We start from the raw sequence: 24,320 nt of genomic DNA, 5'->3' as shown, positions 1-24,320 counted from the left end.
AGCCCTTCATCCTTATGAAGAGGGAAATGGGACTTGATATACCGCCCTTCTGAGGTTTTTGCAACTACATTCAAAGCGGTTTACATATATTCAGGTACTTATTTTGTACCAGGGGCAATGGAGGGTTAAGTGACTTGCCCAGAGGCACAAGGAGCTGCAGTGGGAATTGAACTTAGTTCCCCAGGATCAAAGTCCACTGCACTAACCACTAGGAGCGCCATAATCGAACGGGGGCGCCCATCCCTAAGGGCGGCCAACTCTAGGGACGGTCCCGGGAAGGGGCGGAGCCAACCGTATTATCGAACAAGATGGGCGGCCATCTTTCGTTTCGATAATAGGGTCGGGGCCGGCCAATAGGATAATAGGATCGCCGGACTTAGAGATGGCTGGCCTCAGTTTTCACCGATAATGGAAACCGAGGCCGGCCATCTCAAATCCGGCCAAATCCAAGCCATTTGTTCATGGGAGGAGCCAGCATTTGTAGTGCACTGGTCCCCCTCACATGCCAGGATACCAACCGGGCACCCTAGGGGGCACTGCAATGGACTTCATTAATTGCTCCCAGGTACATAGCTCCCTTCCCTTGGGTGCTGAGCCCCCCCCAAATCCCCCCCAAAACCCACTCCCCACAACTGTACACCACTACCATAGCCCTTATGGGTGAAGGGGGGCACATACATGTGGGTACAGTGGGTTTTGGAGGGCTCTCATTTACCACCACAAATGTAACAGGTAGGGGGGGATGGGCCTGGGTCCACCTGCCTGAAGTGCACTGCAGTACCCACTAAAAACTGCTCCAGGGACCTGCATACTGCTGTGATGGAGCTGGGTATGACATTTGAGGCTGGCATACAGGTTGGCAAAAAAAATGTGTTTTAATTTTTTTTTTGGATGGGAGGGGGTTGGTGACCACTGGAGTCATACAAAGAGGGATAACATGAGGGACATGACAATATATTCTTGGAATGTGGGAGGCATTGGGTCACCTATTAAGCGAAAGAAAATATTGGGGGCGCTGCACAAGAAAGGAGCATCAATAGCCATGCTGCCATTTAACGTCACAGAACATGAAAAGCTTAAGTCCTGGTGAGTGGGTACACTGATAGAGGTTCCAGCGGTGGGGAAAAAAGCGGGGGTGGTGATACTGTTCCATAAAGCGCTACAGGTGGATCAGAAATATGTATATAAAGATCCTGAAGGTAGATATATCATAGCAAAGGTGACAGTTGATGGAGTAAAGATGCTATTGGTGAATGTGTATGCCCCAATGTATATAGCAAGAAATTTTTTAGGACTTTAATAGTAAACATACAAAAAATCAAAATGCAAGAATCACACATACGAACAGTGATAGGGGGAGACTTTAATATAGTGGCGGATACCAACATGGATAGAACATCTAACTCGAGTAGTGGGATAGGAGATCATGCAAAGGGAATCCTATTGCTATGTGACACACTGGAAGTAATAGACGTGTGGCGAATCTTAAACCCAGACATTAGAGACTATACCCACTACTCGCGTGCACACCATACTCAATCTGGGATTGATTATATTTTGGTGAATGAGGGAGGCCTTACAGATATACAAGAGGCAGGAATAGATCCCACTATAATATCGGATCATGCACCAATTTTTGTAACCTTTAACAGACAAGGAACACAAGGTCGACAACTGAAATGGATGTTCCCCCTAGAGCTTTATTATGATGCTGAATTTTTGAGGTATATCAGAGAGAAGTGGATGGATTATAAGGTACATAATGAGAACCATAAATCAGAGCCTATATTGTATTGGAGGCAGCAAAAGTGGTACTCCGAGGGGAAATAATTGCTTACTGTAGTCAAAAGAAAAAAAGAAGAGAAAAAGAAATACTTTGGTTGGGTAAACAGCTGGTCCGATTAAGGTGTAGCTATGGGGACAAGGCCCAGACATCAATAAGAGAACAATTACTGGCCACACAGACAAACTTAAATATGTTAATTCATCAAAGAACTCTTAAATCAGCTGTATATTATCGATACCAGATGTATAAATTTGGAAATAAACAGGGTAAATTGCTTGCAGGGATGATTAGAAGAAAGACTGGCCCGCAAAAGTTTCTCTCTTTGCAACAACCCTCAGGAAAATTAGTGCACTCTGATGATAAAATTAGACAAATATTTCTGAACTATTACACAAAGCTCTATCGGCCAACAACAGAGGATCAGATGGATCCTGAGATGTACCTATGCAATACAGAACTGTCCCAAATAACGTAGGCCCAAAAGGGGATGATTAATAAACCTATCGACATTGATGAGCTCACTAGTGCCATTAAAAGAAGTGCTCTACATAAGGCTCCAGGACCAGATGGATACCGAGCTGAATTCTATAATCTATTAGAGGCTGATATAGCTCAACCAATTATGCAGTCATTCCAGCGGGCAGTAGAACTGGAGAGATTACCAGAGACTTTGAGGATGGCAGATATAGTGGTATTTCCTAAGCCGGGGAAGGATCTGGTTAAGCCAGAATCCTATAGACCAATATCCTAAATTAATTATGAGGCCAAACTACTTGCGGGGATCTATGCTAGTAGGCTAGCAAGGATATTACCAGATATAATTGCATCACCTCAGGGAGGATTCATTAAAAGAAGACAGATAGTCAAGAACATCAGAAGGATATTAGCCTCATTAGAGTGGGTGCGAATGTTGAAAGAAGACTCACTACTCATTAGTTTCGACGCTGAAAAGGCGTTCGATAGAGTAGATTGGGGATTTATGTTTTGGACCATGGAAGCATATGGCTTTGACGGGACATTTGTAAAAGCAATAGCCACGATATATAAGGAACCACTAGCAAGGCTGTATGTTAATTGTGACTACACTACAACATTTGATATCTGCAGAGGCACATGGCAGGGGTGCCCTCTATCCCCCTTATTATTTGCTTTAATATTAGATCCATTGATTCGAATGATATTGGAGGATCCAGAGATCACCAGGGTCCGCATGGGGAACCATTAATTCAAAATTTCGGCCTTTGCCGATGACCTCTTAGTTCACTTAACAAAGCCCAATCTTGCACTACTGGTGTTGTTGGAGAGATTTAAGGAATATGGATCTTTTTCGGGATTCAAACTAAATATGCAAAAGTCAGAAAGTATGCCTACCCAGGATACCATACCTGGACATTGGGAGGGGGAGTTCCCATTACGTTGGACAGTAGGAGAATTTAAGTATTTAGGAATAATATTAACAGCGGACCCACAAAAACTCTATAGGAAGAATATAAGTAATCTTCTAAGGCATTTGAAACAGACACTGGCCCAGTGGCATAACTTCCCGTTGACATTAACTGGCAGAATTAGTATGTACAGTATGGTACTCTTCCCCAGATGGCTCTACGTGCTTAGACAACTACCACTATATATACAAAACAATGACTTAAACCAGCTGAGAAGAATGATATCTCACTTTTGCTGGGGGGGGGGGGGGGGGCAAAGATTAAGATAGAGAAATTGTTTGGAGGGTTGCGGATAGGAGGGCTGGGGATGCCTAATTTAAGAGGTTATAATTGGGCATGTTTGATGCGACACATGGCAGATTGGGTCTTAGGAACTGAAGACTTTACACCATGGGAATTGGAAAGGACTTTGTTTAGGCCGTACCACCCTTACTACCTATTACATGCCTCTATTAAAAGGATTCCCCCTAAGTGGAGGAAACATATTTTATTAGTGCCAATGAGACGAACATGGCAATATGTGGTACAACTTCTGGGGAAAGACCCAAGATGTACTGATATGATCCCATTAATCGGAAATGCCGAATTTGAACCAGGACTTCTGTCAGATAGATATGACAAATGGGCTAAGGAAGGGGTGGTGGTAATGGCGGATTTATTGCATAACACAGGAAGGATTAGGACCAAAGAGGAAATAGGACAGATAGTGGGGGATACTAATGAGGACTGGTACTCGTACCTATAGGTGAGGGTTTATATCTCAAGACTGATTGGGAGTGGTTGTTCTAGAGAGATGTTTCCATTATTAGAAACCTTTTTTCTGCCCCCGGGGAGTCAGCAGGTAACGGTGTCAGGGCTACATGGAGCACTAACAAAGATACTGCCGCCTAAAAATTATGAAGGGGTGGCGCAGAGGTGGACGAGTGACATAGGAAAGACAATTAGAGAAGGAGACATTTTAGAATATATAAAAGAGATTAAGGACAACTTATATAGTGCGAGACATAGAGAAACTCAGTATAGAGTACTTACGAGGGCATATTTCACACCTAAACAAGCATTCTATGTGGGACGAATACCAGAGAGCAAATGCCCCAAATGTGAACATACAGACCCGTCGCTGATACATCTGCTATGGGAATGTATATATATGAGGCGGTTCTGGACTAGTATTCAGCATTATTGTGAACATATACTGAACAAACAAATTAACATGACACCTCAGGTATGTCTACTAGGATATAGAGGGAGTGGGCACACATTACGGCGTTCGGAACGTCAGTTTATGTATAAAGCCTGTATCATTGGGAAAATGTGCATAATGCAATATTGGATACAGGATGAAGCGCCCTCATTCTGGCATTGGCGAAATGGTCTACATGTATTAGTAACGTGGGAGGCCAAAGATGCTAGAGGAACTTCAAAACGGAAAAAGGAGTTTTGGGCAGTCTGGGAGCCTTATATTCAATCACTTAGTGGTAGAACCCGCAGCTTAATACTGAACACCCTACAAATGTACAATCAATAATAATATCATAGCAGAAGAATGTGCATATGACAGGGAGAGAGAGAGGAATCCATTACGGTGGGGAGGGGATGTATAAGATGGGGAAAGGCAGGATTTAGGTCTGTGGGAGTTTTGGCCTAGGTTTATTATATGACATAGGTATCCAAGATGAAGATTGGGCTGTATCTGGAATACATTCAAGGAAGGAAGAGATATTCCGAACTGGGGGGGGGAAGATTTTGGGGAGAAGCTATGGGAGGGGAGTTGGAATCCGGGGAGAGGGGGGGAAAGGGTAGAGGGAGGAAATGTTTAAAATTTGATGATGCTGTTATAGTTGAAAATTGTTAGTATGAAAGCTTTATTAGCTTGAATTATTTGTAGCGTGCAAACGTTGGTTTGATATGAAATATCATCAATAAAAATTATTATACAGAAGGGAGGTAGTGTAGCAACCTAGTTTTAAATGTCATATATATATATACTAGTAAAAAAGGCCCGTTTCTGACACAAATGAAACGGGCGATAGCAAGGTTTTCCTCGGAGTGTGTATGTTTGAGAGAGTGTATGTGAGAGTGACTGTGTGTGAGAGAGAGAGTGAATGTGCGAGTGTGTGTGAGAGAGAGAGAGAGAGAGAGAGAGAGTGAGTCTGGGTGCGAGTGTGTCTGTGACAGACAGAGTGTGTGTGTGAGAATTAGAGTGTGTGCAAGTGCGTATGTGAGACACAGTGTGAGAGAGAGAGAGTGTGTTTCACACAGATACAGTGTGTGCGAGAGAGCGAGTGTGTGTGAGACACAGACTCTCTGTGAGACTGAGTGTATGACACCAAGAGTGTGTGAGACATAGACAGTGAATGTGATACAGTGTGAGACATAGAGTATGGGAGAGAGAGTGTGTGAGAGTGAGAGAGAGAAAGACACTGACTGTCAGAGAGAGAGTGTGTGTGTGTGACAGAGATACCTCCCCTCCCCCCCCTCTGGTGTCAGGCCCCCCCTCCCTCCCTCCCTCTCTCTGGTGTCAGGCCCCCCCTCTCTCTCTCGTGTCTGAGCGTTACTGTGCAGGACGCTGAGCTCTGGCTGTGCTTCAAGGAACTGACCAATCCTATTTAATAGAATGCACCTCCAACATTCTGAAGCCGAAAAACCTTGCGTGGTTGGTCACTTCTGCTTGTGATGAACCCGGAAGTACGTGATGTCAATTCAGGAGATGGATACAGAGAGCAGGAATGCCTCAGCCATGCAGTCAGCTTCAGAATGTTGGAGGTGCGTTTTATTATATAGGATCTATATCTATCTATCTATCTATCTATCTATCTATATATATATACACCTATATCTATATCTATATATATATATATACCTATATCTATATACCTATATATCTATATATCTATATCTATCTATATATATACATATATATATATATATATACCTATATATCTATATCTATATCTATATATATATATATATATAACATTTAAGTCATATATATACACAGTGCAATTCGCTTAAGTGCAAGGGTCTGGGACCAAAGAAATGAATGCACTTAACCGGAGCATGCACTTAACCGTTGTGACCCAAAGAAGCTTGACATCTGATAAACATATGTACAGTACTGTTTATTACTATACATACAGTATACAGTCTCCGTTAACTGACGTTAGGCTTACTTGAAGTAATCAGTTATAGTCCTCTGTACACTATTGGGTCTGTGAGTAAAAACTGTCATAGCACTGACATCCAGTGGCCTCCAGATAGGCCCGCACGGTGTTGAGACTCTCCAGCGCTCTTGCAAAAGTGACAGGAGGAGGTTGTTGAATTTCGTCAGCATGTGCCTCGCTGCTCATTTCATCATCTGTTTCATCATCAGCCGTTGTTGCCTGCATGTAGGCGCATATCTCGACATCAGTGCTGTCGTCAGCTGTTTGTAGATTGTAATCAACAGCTACGTAGCGATTAAACTCCTCTTCAGTAACACTGGCTGGGATGTCAATAACCTGTTCATCTGACACGTTTGCAACAGCTGCATCTGTTTCATCCCTCTCCACATCCTTAACAAAGCTTGCCCGCTTATAGCAGTTCACAATGGTTGCCTGTGTAACATGATTCCAGGCTTCTTTCTGCTTATGTAGGGAATCCAACAGTGATAGATTACGAGCCAGTTCAACAGCACGTTTATCCTTGCCAATCCGGTCATCCATAACGCTCATCAGACGACGTAGCACAAGAGCCCGATAATGTTGTTTGAAATTGGCTATTATGCCCTGATCCTTAGGTTGGATCAGAGAGGTAGTGTTTGGTGGCAGGAAGACCACCTTGACGTTAGACAGCCTGACATCATCCCTGTGTGCAGCACAGTTATCACAAAGCAACAAAATCTGACGCTTTTGTGCCCGCATTCTAATGTCTAACTTCTTTAGCCACTGCTTCCAAATCTCCCCAGTCATCCATGAATTTGTGTTAGCCTCATATGACACAGGAAGTCGCTTAACTTTCTTGAAGCAACGGGGCTGATTGCTCTTTACAATGACGAGGGGTTCCAACTTCTCACTTCCATCCATAATGCAGCAAAGGAGGATCATCACTCGGTCCTTCAACGTTTTACCTCCAGTAGTTTCGGAATGTGTGAATGCAAATGTTCCATCAGGAATCGCTCGCAAGTAGAGACTGTTTTCGTCAGCATTGAAAATGTCACAAGGTGCAAACTCGTTCAAGATGGTAGGAAGAACTGAAACAACCCAATTTTCAGCACCAAAGTAATCAGCGTCTTGTTTCTCACCATGCTGTTTCTTGAATTTTATGTTGTTCCTCTCCTTCCATCTTTCCAACCATCCAACAGTGGCTTTGAATCCAGTTAGTCCAAGACTTTCAGCTAGCTGGCTAGCTTTCTCCATAAGCAGTGGACCACTTACAGGAAACTGTCTGCTCCTGACTCGATAAAACCACCGAAGAAGAGCATTTTCTACCTCCTCAGCTTTTCCTGCCCGTTTTTGTTTCTGTTGTGGATTTGTATTGTTTTTCCAGTCTTCCAGAAGCTGGTCTTTCTGCTTCAAGACACGTGAAATTTGACTGGGATTGACACCATATTCTTTAGCAATAGATGCTTGACTTTGTTTGTTTTCTAATTTTTTAAGAACTTCTATTCGTTCAGCCAGTGTTAAAGTCTTACAGTTGCATGACGACAACGACGACCCCAGTGTACACTCTAACAACATTCTTTCGCTTATTCTGCCTGTGGCAGTTAAAGGGGCGGTAATTTTAAAATCTCGATGGCTGTCACGCACCAATCGGCTTCCATATTCCGTGCGCGCGCTTATGCGGAGTCTTTACTGCAGAGGAGCGGTCTTAAACCATGCATATAAGCGAATCTTGCACTTATCAGTGGTGCACTAAACTGAAATTTGTCCCCATAGAAATCGATGGTGCCAAAAACGAGACCGAAGTACGGCATGCAGTTAAACAGAGCATGCGCTTATCCGACATGCACTTAAATGGAGTGCACTGTATATTTAAATGTTTGCTATATTACCTCATTTAAATTTTGGACAATGAGGGGCAGGGAAAGGAAGAAAGGAGGGTGTCCATTCTTCTCCCTCCCCCCATGACCACCATTGCCATAACCATGGGAGGCCCTCAGCAAACTTTTGCATGGGGGACATTCATTTGAACTTATACCATTGGAGCTCAAGGAAAAGACTGAGCTCTGGTGAGTGAGATGTGGATAAAGGCAGAGATAGAGAACCATGAAGAAGTGAGAGAGTGCTGAAGAAAGAGACTAAGTACTAAGGCATGAGGTGCTAAGGGAGGAAATGGAATGTGGGAAAGCAGAAAAAGAGAGCATGAAGATTAGAAGACAGAAGAATCTGAAGATGCCACTTCTATGTCTACACTGAGAAACCATTGGAGCCAGAAAAGGTTAGAGTTAGAAGATGTGTGTCTGCAGTATTCTTTATATATATGCTGATATTAACTTACCCAGCATCACTGCATCCAGAGCACCTCCAGGACAAAATTCAATGAAGATCTGAGGAAATAAGACAAAGTAAAGAAAGTAGAGAATAGACACAAAGCAAGGATGGATTTAGGGTAGGATAAGTAGGTCACCTTAAGCACGGGGTGACAAGGGGCAACACTGAAAGCCCTAAAGCTGGGTATGATATTGGGGAAGGAGAAAACAGCGAGTGGGAACATGCATCAACCATCAACCAAAAAAGGAAATCTCCCCACTGCTCCATATTAATCTCTTGCCTGCTGTTGACATGAAGTATGTGTTCAGCTCAAACTGGCCCACAGCCTCTTCTGTTTTGTGATTACTGTGGAGGAGTAGCCTAGTGGTTAGTGCAGTGGACTTTGATCCTGGGGAACTGAGTTCAATTCCCACTGCAGCTCCTTGTGACTCTGGGCAAGTCACCTAACCCTCCATTACCCCTGGTACAAAATAAGTACCTGAATATATGTAAACCGCTTTGAATGTAGTTGGAAAAACCTCAGAAAGGCCGTATATCAAGTCCCATTTCCCATTACTCTTTCTGACCTGTTAAGGCCACTGATGCAGGATGAAAACCATAGCCATATTTTGAGGTGAAATTCAAGCTCTTGGGCCTAACTCATTGCAGAAGTGTACTGTCTTTTTAACACCACATATTTTCATCAATGGCTAAGAGATAGCTAAACAGCATATTTATCTGCATTAGCAAGATACTTCTCTGCATAGTTCTGTTATCAACTGTGCTTGGAGCAGACAGACACAACAAGGCACAGCAAGATGGGAATATCTCTTGGTTCACATCACACGCTGTTGTAAACATATTTTTCAACATTTCTGAGTTTTTTCTGATTGGCTACAGGAGATATCGAGGCTCATTTTCAAAGCACTTAGCCTCCCAAAGTTCCATAGAAACCTATGGAACTTAGCCTCCCAAAGTGCTTTGAAAATAAGCCTCATCATCTCCTGTCTGAAGAAAGTATAATCGCTATGGTATGATTCTGTTATTTGACACATCTTTGGGGGACTCCATCTCAGGGCACTTGAAACAACATCTATAGGGACTCTGTTGGAACTTTTTCTTGGGACTTTGCTTAAATATCTTTTATATTTCACTGAGACCAGTGCATGGCCTTGTGACTTTAGAGCTGGCAATTATAGCCTGCTGCTGCCCTCACATTCCCCAGGGCAGAGGCAGAAGAAGGTCCCTGTTGTTTCTACACATCTGCCTGCTGTGATTACCTTCTGATTATGCTAATTGTCTCATCTGATGCAAAGCAGCTGTGTCCATCTGAATCTAATTGTCTGCTGAATTGGCTGCACCTGCATGGTATCACCAATTGCTATAAAAAACTATGTATAATTATGTCTATCTTGGGGTGTCTGATGTGGATTTGTTTGCTCCTTGCATAAAAGCCATACAAAGATCCATGAGCTATGGCTCTATCTAGATTATTTGTGGCCCCAACAGTGTACAACAGCCACCATTACTCTCTGCCTTCACAAAATAAAAGTGGTAACTGAGTTTACAAGAAGGTCATTTCCCTTCATGGGCAGGAACCAATGGGGAGTGCCAGTGACGTAACAGTCCAGAGCACAGCATGCAGCACAGCTGGCCCTGGCACAAAGTCACTCCACTAAACCACAAACACCCTCCCAATCCTCCAATAGGCCTTATGTTGTAGTACAGTTCACCTTTGTGACAGAACAGTGTGTTTTAAACCTGTAAAATTGCTTTTATTAATGCTTGGAGTGCATTTCTCTAGTTTGGCCAGCAGGTGGTACATGTTTTATGATAAAGTCGTTATAGAAAAGTGCATGCCCTCTTAGTTTCACTAAGTGAAGAAGCGAATCTACAGTACTGTGAGCAGTATACTTTTAAAACTTGTTGACTGGGCTCAAGATTGGCCTGGCGTTTGAAATTACCCAGCAGTTGTTGCTGGCTGTTGCTTCAGTCTTAGCCCAGGAGAAAAGAGAGACAGATCTCTTGCTGAGGCTCGGTGAATGTTTAGTTAGTGTTATAATTGATCCATATTTCAGTTACCTGTTACTGTTTGCTATTTGCACTATTTTAAGAGAATAAATATAATTGTTTGTTTCCCTGTTTGTCTGGACTGATAAAGAATCCTGGTGGTTTGTGTTGGGTCTGTGAGTGCCTTCTGGGAACTGTGGGACCACTGGGAGGAGTGTGGCTCCAGTAACTTAGAAATCACTGGGGATAACTGGAGCGGGAGACTCGCCTAGAGGTGGTTGTGACCCAGTCGGTGGGAGGAGGGTGTTAGTGTAGAGCACAAGTGGCAGGTGCAGGTGGATCTGAGCTGGTGAGTGGCTAGGAATTTTGTGACAGTCTTTATACAGAATTTTCTTCCAGCACAGCTCACTAAAAACCTCCTCCTCAAACCCATTCCCCTTATGAAGGCTACTTTTCCTATCACTGCTCACCCAGAGCCTTCCTTCCCAGTAGAATGCCTCTAGCAGTTTCACGATATTGGGGTGTTCACACTGAGCCAGGATATCAATTTCCACCATGTAGTCCTCCAGATCCTCCTCACTCTGTATGTCAATCATCTTTGCAGCTGCCAGTACCCCAGTGTCCTTGTTCTGTGCCTGCAAAAGAAAAGCAGCATTTATAAATGAAAATAAGATCATCTGGCTACAGTAATCATAACATGATCAAATTTTACTTAATACCTGGGAAATCTACTGAATTTATATTTAACTTTTAAGACTATGAGGAAATGAAGAAAATGTAAAAAAATAAAATAAAATGAGTAGCTGCAAAGGTTAAGATTAATTAGGCACGGGCATTTAAAAAGACCATCTTAGAATACATATGACAAGAACATAAGCATTGTCATACTGAGACAGACTGAAAGCCCATCAAGCCCAGTATCCTGTTTCCAACAGTGGCCAATCCAGGTCACAAGTATCTGGCAAGATCCCCAAACAGTAAATAAGATTTTATGCTGCTTTATATCCTTTTGAAGCTGTGGTCTCCAAAAGTGAACAGAGTACCCAAAATAAGGTCTCGCCTGAGACTTATAGCTTCTTTCTCTTGCTAACTATGTGTAACTTTCTTTAAATTAGTCTGCTTATTTTCTAGTTCTTCTTATTCTCTTACATATCTATATGTTCCATCTTTGCTTATACCCTTCATTTACTGAATTTTCTAAATCCTTTGGGACATCACCTGGAGATTTATTTAAGAAGTATTTGATTAAAATTTTGAATTTTGCCCTGAATCTGTTCCCCCTTCAAATAAAACAGCCTCTGGAAGTGAGCCCTTATGCCAATCCTAGAGCGAGGTACCAGGCCCGAAGGCGAGGAATCAATCCTAGAACAGGCAGTTGGAAAGGCCCAGGTCTTCACCTGCAATGACCACCATTTTCTAAAGGTTGAGCCCCTAGGTTCAGGCGGCTGGCAGGACTTCGGTAGGAACTGGGCTGGAAAACACTACCAGGAAAGGTATTAGTATTGTCCGTAGAAACGCAAACAATGGTCCTGGCCTGGAGGAAGCAAGTAAGGTTGGCAGAAAAAGTGGATACCCACATACAGTAGGTCAGGTCCAGGACTAAAAGAGCAGGCTTGGGTCCAAGCAGGAGGGGAACAGGGGGCAAGGTCAGGTTCAGGCAGAGGTCCAGGCAAGCGTCGTTCCAAAGGCAAGGTCAGGCTCGGGCTGAGGTCCTGGCAGGCGGCGATCCAAAGGCAAGGTCAGATCCAGGTAGGCGGCAGTCCAAAGGCAAAGTCAGGTTCAGGCAGAGGTCATAAGAACATAGGCACCGCCATACTGGGAAAAGACCAAGGGTCCATCAAGCCCAGCATCCTGTCTCCGACAGTGGCCAATCCAGGCCTCAAGAACCCGGCAAAAACTCAAAAAACAAAACAAAAATTTAAATTAATAATGTTCAATGGACTTTTCCTTCAGGAATCTGTCCAAACTCCCTTTAAACTCAGCAAGGCCAACTGCTGTCACTACATTCTCCGGCAACAAGTTCCAGAGTCTACGCGCTGAGTAAAGAAAAACTTTCTCCTATTTGTTTTAAATCTACCACATTCTAGCTTCATCTTATGTCCCCTGGTTCTATTATTGTTAGAAAGTGCAAACAAACGCTTCATGTCTGTTCGCTCCATTCCACTCATTATCTTGTAGACTTCTATCATATCACCCCTCAGCCGCCTCTTCTCCAAGCTGAAGAGCCCTAACCGTCTTAGCCTTTCCTCATAGGGAAGTCCTCCCATCCCTTTTACCATTTTCGTCGCCCTTCTCTGCACCTTCTCCAATTCCTTTATATTTTTTTTGAGGTGCAGCGACCAGAACTGAACACAATACTCGAGGTGCGGTCTCACCATGGAGCGATACAACGGCATTATAACATCCTCGTGTTTGTTTTCCATCCCTTTCCTAATAATACTCAACATTCTGTGGGCTTTCTTAGCCACCGCAGCACACTGAGCAGAAGTTTTCAACGTCTTATCCACAATGACTCCCAGATCCCTTTCTAGGTCTGTAACTCCTAACACAGAAACTTGCATGATGTAGCTGTAATTCGGGTTCCCCTTTCCCACATGCATCACTTTGCACTTGTCAACACTGAACTTCATCTGCCACTTGGACACCCAATCTCCTAGTCTCGCGAGGTCCTCCTGTAATCTTTCACACTCCTCCTGCGACTTGACGGCCCTGAATAACTTTGTGTCATCTGCGAATTTAATTACCTCACTAGTTACTCCCATCTCTAGGTCATTTATAAATATGTTTAAAAGCAGCGGTCCCAGCACAGACCCCTGAGGGACCCCACTAACTACCCTTCTCCATTGAGAATACTGACCATTCAACCCTACTCTCTGCCTCCTATCTTTCAACCAGCTCTTAATCCACTATAATACCCTACCTCCGATCCCATGACTCTCCAGTTTCCTCTGGAGTCTTTCATGAGGCACTTTGTCAAACGCCTTCTGAAAATCCAGATACACAATATCCACCGGCTCCCCATTGTCCACATGTTTGTTCACCCCCTCAAAAAAATGCAGTAGATTGGTGAGGTAAGACCTCCCTTCACTAAATCTGTGTTGACTTTATCTCATGAGCCCATGTTTTTGCATGTGCTCTGTAATTTTATTCTTAATAATAGCCTCTACCTTTTTGCCCGGAACCGATATCAGACTCACCGGTCTATAATTTCCCGGATCTCCTCTGGAACCTTTTTTATGTTTCAACAATTTTTTATTGATGAGGTCACATGGTATACAATTCCATCTCAGTCAATATAAATCGTATAACGGCGAAGTCTAGTACACATTACTAAACCTGAAACGTCCATCATCAATGTTTTCCAAACTTTTTTCCCCTATCCCTTCCTTCTTGTCTTCTCCTATAGTTATAATGTGTACATGTATAATTACTGTGCAGTTGCATAACTATTAACAATAAACTTTTATATGAAACTCCAATATTTGTAACTCGTGTTTTACTCAGTGTATTATCCCAACAATATTTACTGGTGGGTCCTCTTAATGTGCTCCTTCAAAGGATTGTTCTCCTATCTAATAATACACATGTCCCTCTATTATGCATTGAACATTACCCTTCCCACTCCTATACCCCCCTCCCCCCAACCTCCCTCCCCCTCTACTCGCATAAAATGTTCTCTAAACATCATGGTTAGTTACCTCTACCTCTGCACATGCTATTACTACCAGAGTGTAAAATATTGGTCTTGCTTCTTTTGGCACTGTGCTCCTCTTACAATAGGGGCAGATTATTGAGCACTGCGCTTCTCGCCTTATGTGAGATTCTGGAACCTTTTTTAAAAATCGCCGTTACATTGGCCACCCTCCAGTCTTCCAGTACCTCAACTGATTTTAGGGATAGATTGTATATTACTAACAGTAGCTCTACTAGTTCATTTTTCAGTTTTATTAATACTCTTGGATGAATACCATCCGGACTTGGTGATTTACTACTCTTCAGTTTGCAGAACTGACCCATTACATCCTCCAAGTTTACAGAGAATTCGTTTAGTTTCTCTGATTCGCCCGCTTCAAATACCCTTTCCGGCACCGGTGTCCCTCCCAAATCCTCCTCGGTGAAGACCGAAGCAAAGAATTCATTTAACTTCTCCGCTATGGCTTTGTCATCCCTCATCGCCCCTTTAACACCACCGTCGTCCAGCGGCCCAACCGATTCCTTGGCTGGCTTCCTGCTTTTGATGTATCTAAAAAAATTTTTTGCTATGTGTTTTCACTTCTAACGCTAACTTTTTTTCAAAGTCCTTTTTCGCCCTCCTTATCTCTGATTTGCATTTGGCTCAGCATTCCTTATGTTTTATCTTATTATTTCAGTTGGTTCTCTTCTCCATTTTCTGAAGGATTGTTTTTTGGCTCTAATGGCTTCCTTTACCTTACTGTTTAGCCACGCCGGCTGACGTTTGGTCTTTTTTCCTCTTTTTCTAATGCGCGGAATATATTTGTCCTGTACCTCTAGGATGGTGTTTTTGAACAGCTTCCACGCCTGTTGCAAATTTTTTACCCTGTGAGCTGCTCCTTTCAGTCTTTTTTTCACCGTTCTTCTCATTTTATCGTAATCTCCTTTTCTAAAGTTAAACGCTAGTGTATTTGATTTCCTAAGATCACTTACTTCAAAGCCAATATCAAAACTGATCATACTATGATCACTGTTATCAAGCGGCTCTCGCACCGTTACCCCCCGCCCCCCGCACCAGATCATGGGCTCCTTCTCTCGTCAACTCCTGAACCAGCTGTTCCATGAAACTGTCCTTGATTTCATCCAGAAATTTTATCTCCATAGGGTGTACCGATGTTACATTAACCCAGTCTATATCTGGATAATTGAAATCACCCATTATTATTGCATTGCCCATTTTATTCACTTCCCTAATTTCATTTGACATTGCAGCTTCCGTTTGCTCATCCTGGCCAGGCAGGTAAGTCAGCAGAGAGTAAACACACCAATACTATCCAAAAAAAAGAAGTAGCTGAGGCAAAGAAACACTGAATGATTCCTTCCTTAATAGCTGAAGGCGTCTGATGTCAAAGGAGGTCCACGCCCTAGTTGTGCGTGCCGTAACCTGAAAGCATGGCGGGATGACGCGCTGTAGTTTGACGGTGTGCATGTACAGAAGATGCATGTACATGCATGTACAGAAGACGGAGCTACACACGTACATCCAGCGCGTCTGAATCAGGAACACTGCAGCTGCACATGCCTGACCCCTGTATCTGATTCCGGGTTTGTGACAAGTGTTAAGTGTGGCTGCTCTGCGCTGTCACAGACAGCTTCATACATGCAGACAAGCTGCGTATATAATAGCCATCTACAGCCTTTTTTTCTTTACCTTCTTTCCTGCTTGCCTTGAAGTGCCTGCCTGCCTGCCTGCCTTGAATCAGAGCACATTTAGCTGACACAGACCAGGGCTGCCGAGAGACTGAGCCAGGCCCGGGACAAAGCTGCCGTTGGCCCACCCCACAGGATCGTCACCACCGCTGCCCCCCCCCCCTCAGGATGGTCGCTGTTGGGCCCCCCCAGGATCGTTGCCACCCCACTTTCCACGATTGCTGCTGCTGCTGCTGCTCGCCATAACTGTTGCGTACCTTGGCTGGCGGGGATCCCAAGGCCCCGCCAGCAGAAGAGCTCATCCTCCAGCACTGTTCTTCTTTATTCTGCCACGTGGCCTTCCCCTGTGGCTGCTTTTTCTCTCGGGTCGCGCATGGGGAATTTTCCTCCCCCCGTCCTCCCTCTCAGCAGCCCTGACACAGACGACTTTATACACGCAGACAAGCTGTGGGTATAATAGTCCTCTACAGCCTTTTTTTGTTTACCTTCTTTCCTGCCTGCCATGAAGTGCCTGCCTGCCAGTCACAGTGCATTTAGCTGACACTGGTGTCAGCTAAATGCGCTGTGATTGGCTGAGAGAGACCAGCTGGAATGGACTGGAGCAGAGAGCTCCAGGGGTGGCTGGCTCCGAGCTGAAGATCCATTTTCGCTCGTTCTGATGAATGTCAACTCCAGCTGACACAGCTTCCCTTACAAATGATGGGAGAGAGAGTCGAGAAAGAGGCTGGATCAGACAGGAATCTCCAGACTGCTGGCTGAAATTTCCTCAATTGCTGTTCATCCCCCCACAACCTTTGCACTTTCAAGATGCCGGCCATCGGGAGGAGCAAAACCCGGAAGATCAGCTTCCTTGTACCAGCAATAGATGGTCTGTAGCTCACAGCAGCCCATTAACGAGAGCTGCAGATCTCCCGTTAGATTTTCCACGTAAAGTTAGAGACTGCTTTTGTGCATGGGGTCGGAAAACGGCTGTGCATCGCCTTGCATGCACATTATAATAGTAATTAGCTCATTATAATAGCTTTGCATTCCGTTTTCAGTTATCTGCTACCATGACAGGAAAATGGCTCGGACAACACTTTTGTGCATGTCTCGTTTTACTACTTGCTTGCTAAACCGGCTAGAACTAGTTTAAAAAAAACACATTGTGTGCTTGTTAGATTTAGTGCATCTGGGCCAAGAGAAAAGGAAATGGCAGCTGTCTCTGCATACTGTCAGAATTTTCACACCGCCACCACTGTAGTCGATCTTCGAGTTCCACAACAGAACAGTACCTGTTTTTTTGGTACCTGGTCAAAATGGCCCTGACAAAAAAGCTCCAAACAAATAAAGCTCCCGACATAATAGTCCCTGACATAACAGACACTGTCAAAACAGCCTGCCCACAGTATATCCCTTGACAAATTAGCCCCCCGACAAAAGAGCCTGATCAGGCTGCTCAGAATATGGAACTGCATTTTTTCCCCTAATAATCTTACCTTTCCAAACAGGATAAGGTTGGTAAGACTATGAAAATGATGACAATACTGGAGTTTTTTTAATTAGCATGTTGATGGAAGAATAGTTTCTTTAAATAGCAGAACAGATCACGAATACCAGTTTGTAGCTATAGAATTTTGTTTATTTATATATGCTTTATTTAATTGAATGCTGGTAGGAGTCTTTATCAGTGAAGATTTCAGTTGTTGTTTATTATATTTTTTGTGATGTGTTATTTTTTCTTAGGGGGCTGTTTTGTTAAGGGGGCTATTTTGTGTAGGTGCTATTTTGTCAAGGGTTGTTTTGTGGGCGGGGCCATTTTGTCAAGGGCTATTTTGATAGGGTGTGAAATGTCAAGGGTTATTTTGTTACAAGGCTGTTTTGTCAGGGCTCTTTTGTCATGGTTATTATGACTGGGTGCCGGTTTTCTTTCTGCAGTGCTGCCATAGTAAAAACTCACCAGCAACCCTGCAAGGAGACTAGGCTGACAAAGAAAAACAATGAAGTAATTATTCTTGCTTGTGTCCAAATATTCCTGATCAAAATTGTATTTCTCTCTTTTGTTCGAGCTTGATTCAATAAACAGACCTCTGGGGACAAAAAAAAAAAAAACCCCCAACAAAGTCAAAAACAAAAGCCTTTCCAGACCAGCCTCTTTTTTTTTTTTTTTGGTAAACCACAGTGGGTAAATAAAGACCAAAGAAGCACTGATACACACAACTGCTAGTCAAACCGTCTGTTGAACATCAATTAAGTTTGGACACTCAAGGAACCTAACACCCTTAAGAAAAGGTTTGGTAAGGGGGAGAGCGAGAGATCTGGGACCCTCAGATATTACACCCCTAACATCTTTTTTTTTTTATTCAACACATAACTAAAAGTATATGCCAAGCAACTTGGTGTAAATGCCATATAGTCCTTTTCTACCACCACAGTTTTTGGTTAAAAACAAAAAAATGATTGATAAAATGCAGCTCCTGAGTATCGTGGGTAAGGAGAAACAACAAGCAGAGATGTATCTGTGCTAGGTATCCATTTCCTGTTTAACATGTGATATATTCTGCGGTTACAGCAAAGCTTCACAACAGGCAGCAGAGTTTCTGAGGTGGGGGAACATACTCTAAAACAGTAACAACCCTCCCCCCCCCACACATATATACGGAAACTGACACTGCTTTCCTTACATATATAGAAACTGTAACACATACACACTGATAGCAGATAGAGACCACAAACCCCATATTTATTCCTGTTGCAGTACCCTACTTACTCTCCAGCTTTACCCTCACTGAAGATCGGTTCTTGTCCTAAGATTGCTCCAATACTCTTTTCGCCTATAACACCTCAATTGAGATCTTGTTGCATGTATTCTCCCCCCCCCACCACCTCACACACACATACATACATACACACATTTCACAGAAACACTCCTAGCATCATTCTTTTGCCCATAACAGAGATCTCCACACCAATTTCACGCTCAAACTGGCAAGTGGCTCTTTGGAACTCTGTGAGAGTTACATCTGATGCATCGCCTCCTGCAGCTAGGAAAACCTATACTTAGGAAGGTATCTTTTAAAGACTTTATTGTTTAGGCAATGCTACAGTCATGACTAAATTGTGAAGACTGAATACAATAGTTTATTCTAACAGGGAAAAACGTATTTATAATAGTTGATTATGTACAGTATGACACATGTTTACTGCTCTTCTTCATTGTGAACCACTTAGACACCAATTGCATGTAGCGGTATATTAAGTCAATAAATTCAATCCAATCCAATTTCCCTCCTAAAACATTACAGATTCTTTTCTAACAAAACAATAATAATAAGCTTCAAAAATTATTACTAAACAATATCATATAATAACTTCAGTGCTCAGAACTGTGAAGCTTAGCCAATAATGGATGAGTCTCCACCATCCAATCATCAAACTGCCTGTAGGCTTATTAGGCCAACAAAAATTATTATTTTTTACAGCTACCTTGCTGTTACAGTTCGTAACAGACAGTACTGATCCCAATCTCAACCGCTCAAGCTATGACATTGGAAAAGATGTTACTGTTCTTAAATAATAAAGTAGAAGTTCACTGGTCGGATGTGGCTTCTTTAGTCCACTACTGGACTGATATTTTACTACCCTTGTGAAAATAATCTAATGTGAAACATCTTCTATTGAATATCCATAAAGATGAAAATCCACCAACTACTTTGAATCTCAACACGGTGCCATGTTTTGTATTTTCAGCATCATCTGGGGATTCAAAAATACCACTATCTCATTCAGTCACTCTGCTATAACCTTAAAAAACAACAACAACAACAACAACAACAAAACACTATCAGCAAGTTGGGTTGAGTACTCAAAAAATATCATCACTCAACCCTTCTAACAGAGGCTTGTCCATTATTGGTTAAACCTCACGGTTCTGATCACTGAAATTATTATATTGTTTAGTAATACTTTTTGAAGCTTCTTATTATTGTTTTGTTTGATTATTGGGAGCTTATCATTATTCTTAATCTCTGATTATTCTTTTCAAAACCATTTGTTTTGTTTCATTTATGTCCCATACAGAAAGATGACCTCCTAGCAGTAGTACTGCGAGACTACAGCTAGGGGAGCCATTCTGACAGAAGGTGGCGGCTGAGGCAGAGCATCTGGGGATTGAATCTATCCTGGGATCTCCCCCCCACCCCCCCCAAGAGACTTGTAATGATAGGCCCTGGTGGGTCTACAAACTTGGAAGAAGCAGGGAATCATTTGGCAGTTGGGGTTACAGAGGGGATGGGTTCAGATTGGAGGTGGGCTTGACTCTTGAGTGGAGGGCAGTTCAGGAGATGTTCAGGGGACTGGAATCTTGAAGGAGGGTTCAGAGGATGATTGGGGAACTGGAATCTTGAACAGGGAGAGGGAGGTTCAGGGATCATCAGTAGCCTGACTATACCAAATGGGGCCTAGGAGAATCAGGCAGTGGCTTTGAGATCCGATGCTCAAGGGATGGTAAAATTTCCAGCTATCACACAACTTGCAGTGTTCATCACAAGTCGTATTATAGAATTTAAATAGTAATTTATTTATTATTTATTACATTTGTATCCCGCACTTTCCCATTAAAAGCAGACTCAATGCGGCTTACATAGTAATAGGTAACACAGAATTTTGTTATGTAAAGTAGGAAAATAAGTATAACATAGTAATAGGATGGATGGGTAGGTAGAGATAGGTGATAGAGAGGAAGGTAAGGTGGGAGATAGAGTAATGGCTGTTTTACATGCATTTGCATGTTTTGTATCTCATTACTATGTATCCTGCAGTAGCTTATTGTTGCACTAAGGTAATTTGATGCATTAGACCCCTTTAACATGCATTGAGGCACATATTTTTATCTATTTATTAGATTTATATACTGCCTCTACAATCAAAGCAGTTTACATGTTGCATTCAGGCATTTACACATGATTTAAAGCCCTAACACACCTTGATAACGTCCCCCTCCCCCTTAGTTTTCAAACCAGAAACTCATTTAATTTATAAATTTGCATTCTGCCTTTTCTGTCAATGGCTGTACAAAGTATATCACAATCTAGTAACAAATACAAAACATTTACAATATAAAAAGAGTGTAAGAAAAAATATATAACAAACATGGTAATAACAATAAAAAGTGTTCAAGTAGTTTATGTGACACAGGAGAGCTCTTCCATCAAAGCATAAAGGAAACCTACTCTACCTACAAACACAAACCTTTCTAGTGGAATCTGTCTTAGCAGCCAGAAGAGCACAATAAATTTCCTCAGACAGATTCATAACTGTGATTATTTAAGTAGATATAAGAGATCAGCAGCGTGGAGTGGCCTAGTGGTTAGGGTGGTGAACTGTGGTCCTGTTTCCCACTTCAGGCACAGCACAGGCAGCCCCTTGTGACTCTGGGCAAGTCACTTAACCCTCCATTGCCAGCTACAAATAAGTACAATATGTAAGCCGCATTGAGCCTACCATGAGTGGGAAAGCGCGGGGTACAAATGTAACAAAAAATATATAAACAATTAAAAATTAAGGGGGAAGGGAGGTCATGGATTTTTTAAATACTGCCTTTCTGTGGTACAACAAAAGCCCTTACATATATTTTATGCAGGTACTTTCTCTGTCCCTAGAGGGCTCACAATCTAAAAGTTTTATACCTGGGGCAATGGAGGGTTAGATAACTTACCCAGGTTTACAAGGAAATGTGGGAAGGGAATTTAACCCACTTTCCCAGTTTCTTATCCCACTACACTAACCATTAGACTACTCCATACCACTTTAACCCTCTTCTTTCTTAAATAAATCCAATACAGTGATGGTGTGTTTGTTCCCTTATGCTTGCTCCTCCAGACTTTGGTTTATTCTCTCCACCTGTATGTAGTAGGTGGCGGTGAGCGAAGGTGCACTTACCTTAAAAACTTTGCCAAAGGCTCCGTCACCCACCTCCGCTGTTACTGCCCAACCATCCTCTGGGTTCTCGTCCCGTTTCACATTCTCATACAGTTTTATTTTCTTCTTCTCCATTCCCAACTTGAACAGCCTTCGGAAGAAATCCATCGCCGCCAGTACTGGGGTCCAAGGTGGGGGCAGAGTCACCTCCTGCTGTTAGCCCGGCGAGGGGAAACACCGATGGGGGCGCATACTCCGCATGCAGAGTCAAATCGTCTGTGGTGGGGTGGGAAAAGGAGAGAAAAGACACCCCCCCCCCCCCCCGCGCTTCACACCGATTACAAGTTTTTCTTTCCCCCCCCCCCCCCCCCCAATTAAGGAATCAAAATGTTGACCCAGGAAGAGGAATAGTGTTATCCTTTCCCTCGGCCGGCCGATCGGTCACCAGATGAGGGTAAACCATCCGTTTAGCTGTGTTATTTGGGCTCCATCATGCCCTTGTTCACCAACAGAGCACCTGTGAGCTACATCTGAGGTTAAGCAAGTACAGCAGCAGCACCACGTCTGCCAAATTCCGCGTTTCCCGCTCGGTACCTGAAAAAAAACAGCAGTGTGAACAGAATCTTTGAGGAAATAAATGAGAGTGGAAGACAGACACTGCTGCGAGGTCGCAGGCATTGTAGTCATACGTTTCTTCTACAGTGGTTCTCCCGCGCCCTGATGAACCACATCGTGGCAGGAAACAAGCTTTGACAGATAAACTGACAAACAAAAAACAGCCAAAGGGGGGAGGGGGGTAACACACGAGGGTTCAGTTTGGACCCAGGCACAGGGAGCAAAAGACTTTAAAGATGTGTTCTATTCATGTGTTAAAATTGGCACAGGTTCCAGTTCAGATCTTTGGGGCACACTACAACGGGCCCTGTTCCATGTGAAAAGCTACAGATCTAGCCCTACTCTCTGTTTCCTGTCTTTTAATAAGTTTCCAGTCAACGGGGCTTGGGGCTGTCAACATTTTGAAAGGAAAAAAACAAAACCACCACACCTCCGTTGCCCATGCTCTTTCAGTCCTGATGCACTCCCATTAAATAAATAAAACTTAAAGTGAGAACAGCAGACAGTGCAGTACAAGAGATTTCAGTCTTCAGCCCCTATTGAGCCACAATCCTCTACGTCCCCCAACACACAAATGCTTCCCCCAAATAACATTATAGCCAAACAAATTCTGCATCCACAGAACTCACTCCCTGTCCCTTTCCCAACAATAGGTGCAGTGCAGAGCACAGCTAGAACATTTCCCCATAAAATTTGCCCTGCACAAAAAGTATAATGTCAGTAACAAGTAACAGCAACATAAACCCTCTCGGTACCAAACATGTTCGCCCCATTTTAGATAAGTCATACAAATAGAAATCCAGATGCCATTCTTTTTGGTTTTTATTTTAGTTTTATTCTTTAACTAGTAAAAAAGGCCATTTCTGAGACCAATTAAACGGGCGCTAGTAAGGTATTTGTTTTCTGCAATTAATGTTTTGAATGGGATATTTAGGATAATTGTGTTGTCATGGTAATGATTAGTTTACATTTTTGTGTTGTGTGTAATATTTTTGTTTGTTTTTTTGTTGTGTTGGTTGTTATGTTATTGTACTTGTAGGATTTAGTAAAAGAGATTGACAAAGTAGTTTGTGCCACAGTTTTATTCATATGTGTGTGTGTGTGTGTGTTTCACAGAGATAGTTTGTGTGTGTGTGAAAGTGAGAGAGGGTTGTGTTGACTTGGAGGTTGGGGGTGTCTGTGTGGTTTTGTGTGTGTGTCTCAGAATGGTGGGGAGGAGGAGGGGGCGGGGTGGTGAACTGAGAGGGTGTGATGGGGGAGAGAGTGAATGTCAATGTCTCCATGTTGCGCATCAGTGTTTGTGTGTTTTTTTTTTTTGGTGGGGTTTTTGGGGGGGGGGGGGTGATTGCATGTGTGTTTGAGACAAAGATCTCTTGTTTGTCACAAATATATTTTGTGTGTGTGTGTGTGGCAGTGATAGAGGGTGGTGCAAAGTTGGAGTGGGGGGCGAGTATCAGTGAGGGGGGGTGGCAGGCAATGCAGGTTGGTAGGTAGGGTGGTTGGTTGGGGGAGGGGGAGAAAGAGAGAGTGTGCGAGTAGATTGTACTCCCCTGAATCAACCCTTCTTCAACGCCCAGAACCCTGACGTCAATTTTCCCAACGCAGCTTGGGTTTTTTGCATGCTGCAGAACAAATGTACCACATTTGTATGTATTTAAACGCAATTGCAATAAGGGTTTCCATGCGAGTTAAAACCAGAGCTGAAACCCTTCAGTATGGTTATCCCGTAAGTAA

The 24,320-nt window shown here is 43.1% G+C and overlaps 1 protein-coding gene across 1 annotated transcript in view; it reads right to left on the bottom strand.

The window, feature by feature from the left end:
• LOC115469697 (STE20-like serine/threonine-protein kinase) overlaps positions 1-22,139 on the bottom strand; it is a 233,442-nt gene extending 211,303 nt beyond the window's left edge. Inside the window, 3 exon segments of the mRNA XM_030202484.1 lie at positions 8,710-8,758; positions 11,162-11,326; positions 21,993-22,139. Coding sequence (XP_030058344.1) covers positions 8,710-8,758; positions 11,162-11,326; positions 21,993-22,139 — 361 coding nt within the window.
• Between the last annotated feature and the right edge of the window lie 2,181 nt (positions 22,140-24,320).

This window comes from Microcaecilia unicolor, chromosome 4, assembly GCF_901765095.1.
Source record: "Microcaecilia unicolor chromosome 4, aMicUni1.1, whole genome shotgun sequence".
Lineage (NCBI taxonomy): Eukaryota > Metazoa > Chordata > Amphibia > Gymnophiona > Siphonopidae > Microcaecilia > Microcaecilia unicolor.
Note: the sequence above shows the minus strand (reverse complement) of the source record. Positions and strands in the feature narration are given on the sequence as shown.